At 39.2% G+C, this 8,816-nt stretch overlaps 1 protein-coding gene across 1 annotated transcript; it reads right to left on the bottom strand.

Annotated features, from left to right (window-relative positions):
• Positions 1-4,636: 4,636 nt before the first annotated feature.
• On the bottom strand, positions 4,637-6,141 carry LOC125230870 (angiomotin-like). Its single transcript, XM_048136123.1, has 2 exons — positions 5,697-6,141; positions 4,637-5,055 (listed from the first exon to the last, which is right to left on the bottom strand). Exons 1-2 carry the CDS (start codon positions 5,905-5,907, stop codon positions 4,637-4,639), a joined length of 630 nt encoding a protein of 209 aa, XP_047992080.1. The 5' UTR covers positions 5,908-6,141.
• Positions 6,142-8,816: the final 2,675 nt, after the last annotated feature.

The raw sequence follows: 8,816 nt of genomic DNA, 5'->3' as shown, positions 1-8,816 counted from the left end.
CCAGCATTTGCATACTTACATATACATGCTTACATAGAATAGAGATCGCTTTTTATTCATTTAAGGACGTTAATAAATAAATGTTAATATTATTACGAAACGTTAGTCCTACAAATAATGTTGCAGAGAGGAATGGTTATTATAATCATTATTAGCGTAAACGTAAATGAAAACATTTAATTCTTCAGTCGGAAGGGTTTTGCTGCAGTGAAATAATATTAAAAACACTGGCATGCAAATTATAAGCTACAGAAAAAATTATAATACGTACCTGCAGATATCTGAATCGGTTGTCGAGAAAATCTGAAATGAAGTATATCGGAAATGCTCAAAATGTTCTTAATACACTTACAGATCGCACAAAATTAATTGGAAGTTACTTGAAAATAAGTTTTAACAAAAAACTTAACTCCTGTTCAATCTAAAGAATGTATAGAGCTCCCTTCATACTCTGTGTTGACTCCTGCTTCAAATGCTTCTAAGTTACTCACCGAAACTGGATTTGACAAAAGTGTAGAGCCTCTTCCGTACTCTCCGTTGACTCCGGCTCCAAATAATTCTAAGAAAATAGTTCAAACGAACTTACCTGTAAGTGATGTTCGATGACTATTAAACGATGTGATTCGCCCGAGTGATTACACTGTACTTTACATGTAGTAGCACGCGAATGTGCTGCCATCGTACACAATTTTAGAGTAACATTTTTAACAAAAAAATATCTCGCCTAAATTGGGGGTATTTCATACACGTTTCTTATAAAAAAGGCCATCAAATACGTGTGCTATTTCGTGACCAATTGGGTAGAATCTGGAGCTTGACCAGTTCGGGTCAGGGAGGGTTGTAATCACTCGGGCGAATCACATCGTTTAATAGTCATCGAACATCACTTACAGGTAAGTTCGTTTGATTATCTATTAAACTTCTGTGATTCGCCCTTCGTGATTACACTGTACTTTACATGTAGATGTTTAGAGTTACACGAAATAGCAGATTAAATGAAACATGTATGTTTGAAAAATGTAAATAAAACAAACGTTTACGTCAGTTTAACTGTAATCAACAGACACTTCAATTATTATTACCATGTAATATTGCACGAGCAAATACTTCGGACGAGTCCGCTAGAACATCTCTATTATAGAACCTAGCGAACGTCAAGGAATTATCTGACCAACCGGCGGTCTTCTTAATCAGTTCTATATTAACCCCGAGCCGGTTGGCTGCTGACGTACTTGCGTGTCTCGTACTATGCGATTTGAAGATCGATGTATCAATACCACTCTCGAGCAAAGTGGTTTTGATCCATCGACTCAAGGTCTGTGAACACACTTTTCTAAATGGTTTCTTAAAACTTGTAAAAAGAAAATCACAATCGCTTGGGCGATTGGTAGATGAGACAACCAAATAACATTCTAAAGTCCTTGCAGGACAAATTGACTGATTTTCATCGAAATAAGGCAGAATCAGTTTTGGCTGCATGCGATTAACTGCGGATGTCTTAATCTTATCTGTAATGTTAATAATATATTTTTTATTACATTTATGAATATTACTTAACTTGATTAACGATAAGGTTTGCACACGGTGTGCCGTAACTAATGCCAAAATAGTTATTAACTTCCTAGAAAGATGCTCGTAAGAAAGGCTTTCATTTGGATACCAACAACTTAAATGATTAAGAACGATTGAAGGGTCCCAAGTAAAATCATATCGTGGATTTGGAGACCGCAGTTTGTATACTCCCGTCATAAAACGTTTCACGGTTGGATTATTTATAACATTATTATTCAATATTAATGACAAAACTGCTTTCGCAGTATTAATTGATCCAAATTGACAACCTTGATTAAAAAGTAATGTGAAATAATCTAATACTTCTGCTACGCCGACATCAAAAATATCATAACATTTTTCCTTACAAAATATATACCATTTCTTTAAATAACAATTATATTGCTTAAGTGTGGTTTCTGTAAGTGACGCTAGCATGATGTCTGCCGCTTCTGCAGGAGTGCCTTGCCTCATGAATGCCGCCCGGACAACACTCCGGCAACCAGGGTAAGGCTCCTGTGCAGCTTGTGTTCGACACTGTAAGGGGAGGACAATAAATTTGGTTTAGGTGGGAGTTCTATTCGTTCAGAAATCAATAATCTCTCAAAAAGAGGAAACCAGGGTTGTGTAGGCCATAGTGGCACAACAACAATGCCCTCCGCTTTATATGTTATTATCATTTGCAATATCCTAAGTATTAGACAAAATGGTGGAAAAGCGTAAAAGAAATACGACGACCAAGATATGGTAAACGCGTCGATATTGTACGCGTCAGGATCACGATGCCACGAAACAAATCTAGTACATTTTTTGTTTATTCGACTCGCAAAGAGGTCAATCTCTGGACTTTTGTTTAAAAAATTACAAATTTTCCGAAAGGCACTGTCGGCTAGCTCCCACTCAATGTCTGCATGTTTCCGGCGTGATTCTGCATCTGCTATATCGTTGTTTTCTGAACGAACATACGAAGCAAATATATGTATGTCGCGTTCCTCGCACCATTGCCATATCTGTCGGCTTAATTCACTCAGATGTGGGAATCGAACACCACCCATGTGATTGATATATGAAATCGCAGTGGTATTGTCTATCCTTAGCAAAATCTCACAATTTTTGTAATCTTTAGCAAATATTTTTAAACCAAAAAACGCGGCAGTTAACTCTAGACAATTAATGTGTTGCCCAAGCTCATGACTGGACCACTGACCACTGGCTGTCATATCTGAGCAACTTGCTCCCCAGCCTGTTAGCGACGCATCAGAAAATATCTCTAATTGATAATTTCCTGTCTTGATCGGATTACTACATGTTTCTATATTATATATCCACCAATCTAGATCATCATCTAAGCTACCCGGAATGCTAATGTATTGATCATAGTCATCATTTTTACTTAAATAAAGAAATTTGATTCTTTCCAATCTCTTAGTATACAACCAGCCGTATGGTACTGCCGGACAAACAGAAACTAATAATCCTATCAAATGTGCGAAATTACGAAGTTTACATCTTCGAATGGATTTAAAGTATAAAAGTTCGCCTTTAATCCTCTCTCGTTTTTCGCATGGAATATTAATTGTCAAATTTGCAGAATTGAAACTAAACCCAAGAAAATTTGCCATTCGACTTGGTGTACCTATTGATTTAGCAACATTTATTGTAAATCCTAATGATTCTAACAAGTCTTTCGTTACATTAAAGTTATGTAAGCAGTTAGAATACGTGTCACCGAAGAGTAACAAGTCGTCTAAGTAAATGACTGATAAAAAACCTTGATTGCGCAAAAACTGCACAACAGGACGCATTAACTTCGTGAATATGTACGGAGCAATATTTAGGCCGAATGGACATACCAAGAATTCGTATGTTTTGTTTTTCCAAAGAAATCGTAAATATTTTCTGTAATCAGGATCAATATTTATCGCAAAATAGGCGTCTTTCAAATCTATTGAACACATGTAAGCGTTTTGTGATAAAAGTCTCATTGCTGTCCTATAATCTTCGAGTTTGAAGTGCGGGGTACATATAAACTTATTCAATGATTTTAAATTTAGAATGAATCTATTTTTTCCATTACTCTTTTTAATAAGAAAAATACTGGACAAGAATTGATCCTGACACGGATCACATTCTTGTATAGCACCAGCACTAATAAGTTTTTTGACTTCCTCGTTCATAATCGTCTCGTGTGCAACCGACTCGGGTTTGTTAACAGGAATATTCGATTGAGATATACAATCCGATATTGGAATACGCACACCACGGACCCAAGACAATACGGTGGGATCCTTGGTAATGCCTAACCATACTTTATAAAAGAATTGAAGTCTACCAGCCTGAGGTTGTGTATCAGCATCCGATGCTAGCGGCGCGAGGTCCGGGCGTGCGGCCGCGGCGGCGGCGCTCGGCGGTCGCTCGCGCGGCGGGACGGCGGCGGCGGTCTGCGCCCGCCACGCGTGTAGCTCGTCCTCGCTGGCGTCTGGCGACTCTGGCCAGGCGGCGGCCGCGACGCCGACGACGGCTGCCCCCTCCAGTTTAAAGCCCTCGATGTCGACGGTCCTGCTCCTGCCTGTTGGTGCTTGGGCGTCCATTTAGGCTTTGTGACAGTCGGTCTCAATTCTGCTCCGGTTTTAGTCATTGCTTTTATTGACTTCAGACTTTCTTGTAAGTCTTTACCAAAAAGCAAACTATCGCGCTTTAAGTCCTTAATATTATCCTTGATCTCCTTATTTAAACTAGGCACCAAGAAATTACGCCTGCTCTGAGTCTCTGAAAAAAGTAAGTGACATAATAGTCTACCTGTATCGCTCAGTGACTTTATAATCCCCTGTTTGTTGTTGTCTAAAGTTGAATCTGTTGTCAAGATATTCGACAATGTATTGGCAACTCCTGTTATAATAGTCGAGAGCAACCTTTGCTTGTCACTTAGAATATTAACCCGTTTTAAAACATTATCATTACACGCGACCTTAATCTCGGGATTGAGTATAGGAGCTTGCGCTAACTTTAAATTTTCTGGTATTTCGTAACGTTTTAAAATATCATTCTTAATATCGTCCTTCATACCATTAACTAGAATGTTGGACTATCTCGTCGATATATCGTCGTGAATGCAAGGACCAAATGTTTCTTCTTTTACGGGCTCATCGCCCAACAAACATAATAAACCGGGATCAAGCGCGGTCACAATCGGCGTAGATTCTTGTAAACCAATTTGTTCACCGGTCACCTGTGTGGTGGTAGCTGCGGATGTAGGCGCGGGAGCGGGCGCAGCCGGCGTGGTGGTCGCGGCCGCGGGCGCGCACGCCGGCGCGGCGGCGGCGGCGGCGGCGGGTGCGGGAGGGGGCGCGGGGGCCGGCGCGTCCACCGCGCGGGGCCCGGCGGCGCTTCCATTCTGTATGACCACCGATCGCAGCCCGCCAGCAGCAGGCAGCGCACCCGACGTTGAAGCACCGGCCTCATCATCGGTTAAGTCGTATACAGTATTGTTGGTCAATGGGGATTCTATAACAATACGGTCAAATAGCCTTCACAATGCTGCTCTAATTTCAGCAACAAAAAATAAGTGTCCATTATCTTTGACCCTTATCTCTAGACATGATGTTTTCAATCAGAGACCAACGCTTATACTGGTCAGACATCATAAGCGGCTCGGTGATCTTTGTGAATTGCCCATTTGGTAGGGTAATAGGTAGTGTTTCTACCGCCTACTTCCTCGATGTTGGATGTTATACTATAACTACGTACGTATCTACATACGTATCTACATATCTATATACTTACGTATAAAATAGTACATATAAGTCGTTGTAATTAACGTAATTAATGTTCTTAAACATATAGGCAGTCGTGCTACAGTCTCGCGGACTGTAGTCTAGACTGATAGCATTGACAATTCGCCGCAACCAGGTATTTTACCTATAGTATTCCGGCATAGCCTCACGGACTGATGCTCTAGGAATATATGTGCTTCCCTTTTACACAGCGATCAACCTCTCGGATTGAACTGAAGGTATAAATTAGGGTCGGTAATAGCCTTACAGACTATACTCATTGCACAATGTATCTATTTAATAAAACAAAGCTGGCATGTACATAAGACATATTCTATCAAATGATTAGACGAAGATAGCTGAAAATCTTACCTTCATATTGCGAATCCTCTAGCAAGGGATCGGGTTCACCGATATCTTGGTCCGCATACTCATATTCATTATCTGTATATGAGGACGTACTAGGGCTATAACTACGATGACGGCGCCTGCGACGAATCTTCAATCTTTTCCTCTCGAGACTTCGGATTTTTCTTTCCAAGTAATCTTCCTCATCTTCCTCACGATGTTTGCGTTTTCCCATGTTATCCGCAAACACAAAACACTACACTAAACTTAGTAAAAACACAATTATTTCACTAACAAAGGAAAAGTACGTGCACGATGGCCGCCACACAAAACGTGTATGAAATACCCCCAATTTAGGCGAGATATTTTTTTGTTAAAAATGTTACTCTAAAATTGTGTACGATGGCAGCACATTCGCGTGCTACTACATGTAAAGTACAGTGTAATCACGAAGGGCGAATCACAGAAGTTTAATATAAGTTTAGAGATTGTTTTTGTTTACGAATAAAGTAAATTTGCCATTATTGTGCATTATTTTTGTATACCCTTTTAGATTACCTATAAATCAATAAGGGACCAACCTTCACTTAACCAATTTTGCTAAATGGAACCATTGCCTTTTTAAGAGAAAACTATACTTAAAACTCAATTTACAAGGCTTGTTTAAGTAAAACAATGCCATACTGCAGCACTTGACAATCTAACTTAAAAAAATAAGCCGTTAATATTTTTTGTATACAACTTAGGGTCCCCCCACATCTAGCGTCTCGCGAGCGTCGCGTCGGGCCAACTGTATGGAAAAAGACGTCGACGCGGCGTCAGGCTTTGCCCATACAGTTAGCACGACGCGACGCTCGCGAGACGCTAGATGTGGGGGGACCCTTATGAACAAAAAGTGCTTTATCTCAAAACTATAGTTGTGTAGGTTGGTTCCCTTCCAAATAAATACGTCCATTTATTTTTGACATGAAGCACAGTGTTGCTAGTTGTAAATATTTGCAACAGTTCTTTACGCTTTACGCCGATTGTTCAGACACTTATGTTTTTTTTATCATTTCATACTCTATTCATAACAAATCATAATAAAAAAATATATATTATACGAGTGTGATAAATAATAAGTATACAAAGTTTATAAACAAAAAAGATTCAAGGCACATAGTTCCCTTAACTATCAAAATATAATTCATTTAATAAAGAACCATGTAATGTGGATCTTTATGAACACAAAAAATGAGCTAATTTTAATTATGCAAACAAGAACCAATGAACTTAGTTAATTTCTTAATATTAAAAAATAAAAATTAATAAGGAACCATGCGACTTGGATCTTTTCGACGGTGCAGATTTTATTTTTTAAAAAGGAACCAACCCGCTTGGTCTCTTATGAAATAAATAAAACAATACTATATAGATGAACCATGTGCTTTGGATCTTTTTGAAATAAATACAAAGAATATTGAGTAAGGTACTAAACAGCTTGGATCTTTTTAAATATAATGTAACAGTGAAAATGTGGGTTGGTAACTTTGTTAACGAAATGATTTTATACGTAAAAATAATTCTATGGCTTTGATCTTTGTGTAGGGGGTGTAAGATGCATTTTTAACATCTTCTGCATACATAACTCAATTTTGACAGATGTGTGGGTTGGTCCCCTTCTGCATAAATACGTCCATATTACCCCTCCCCCCCCCTTTTTTTTCTCAGTCTTCCCGATCGAGGGCAATCTCGAGCCATATCTTTCAGAAGCAATCTTCTTAGATTTTTTCTATACTCCTGGGACTAAATTGCACCACTGCTGTGGCATCATTACTTCTGCAGCGTGGATGAAGCTGATGTAAAAGTCAGTCTTTTGTAACAATTGGTGATAAGTACGCTGACGAGGAACATTACTCATTTGATAACAAGAGTAACAAAGTTGCAATTCATATCCAAACGCTTCCAATGAAAAATATTCTACTATGCATATCTTCAATGTATCCTTTAAAATTTAAGGTTCTTTACATTTGAATAGTAACTAAGTTAATTAATGTTAATACTGCATGTGTTGGTTTTTATTTTAAATCTTGAAACTTCTAAAACGTGGAAAGCGTCCTTGAGAGTAAGAGATTAGGCCAATTAAGCGCGACACACACTATCGGATGCGATAGTACGAGCACGGGAAAGGCGGGGCGCATGCATTTGTACTAGATGGCGCCTTTACTGCTGAAGCTTAGCGAGAGAGAAGTGATAGCGATCGTATTAACAAAGTAAATTATAATAAACTAACTACCTAACTAGTATGGCTCTGTGATCCAAAGAGGATCTTGGTCTTCAAAACGAGAGCACGCCACCTATCCCAATCCTGCGCAACTTCCTGCCAAGCGGTATCTGGGCCGTACCGCCGGGCGGCCACCAGTTGGTCTTTCCAGATACGCCCTCTTGGCAGTCGGATCCTCTCTCATTCTTAGTGGGTGGCTGAACCGGAGAAGTCTGAAGAAATTATAATAAAGTATAAGTAAATCGACTAAGCTATACAGTAAGTTTTAGGAGGCTTGTGATGTGTGAACAAAGTTGATCACGTGATGCTATCTATAGATATCAAAGTGTTCGACGCCTCGACTCGTATTCAGACAATTCTTAGCATGAGTCTTTGAATACGCGTAGGTACTAAATGTATGTCCAAGAGACCTCACTTTCAGGTTTTCGATACCGGTTAAGTGATTCATCCTAAAATCTACTTTTTTGCAGACTACAATACGCTTTGCACTACTTTCTTCCAAGCACTCTTAATAAATATAAATATAAATATAAATATAAATATTATAGGACATTCTTACACAGATTGACTGAGGTCCACGGTAAGCTCAAGACGGCTTGTGTTGTGGGTACTCAGCAACGATATATATAATATATAAATACTTATATACATAGAAAACATCCATGACTCAGGAACAAATATCTGTGCTCATCACACAAATAAATGCCCTTACCGGGATTCGAACCCGGGACCGCGGCGTAGCAGGCAGGGTCACTACCGACTGCGCCAGACTGGTCGTCAAAAACTCTTATTCTTGGCAATAAACTTGGGGTCTTGGATATTCCTTGACCATTCAGCACTTGAGTGGTTTTTATATGTTTCCCTTCGCCTTCAAGTGCCCG

Source organism: Leguminivora glycinivorella, chromosome 11 (assembly GCF_023078275.1).
Source record: "Leguminivora glycinivorella isolate SPB_JAAS2020 chromosome 11, LegGlyc_1.1, whole genome shotgun sequence".
In the NCBI taxonomy this organism is placed as follows: domain Eukaryota; kingdom Metazoa; phylum Arthropoda; class Insecta; order Lepidoptera; family Tortricidae; genus Leguminivora; species Leguminivora glycinivorella.
Note: the sequence above shows the minus strand (reverse complement) of the source record. Positions and strands in the feature narration are given on the sequence as shown.

Coding starts and splice junctions, on each gene's coding strand:
- LOC125230870 (XM_048136123.1), bottom strand. CDS start 5,907: ATGGGAAAACGCAAACATCGTGAGGAAGATGAGGAAGATTACTTGGAA. Junction 5,056..5,696: donor AGAGGATTCGCAATATGAAG/GTAAGATTTTCA, acceptor GTATTGTTATAG/AATCCCCATTGACCAACAAT.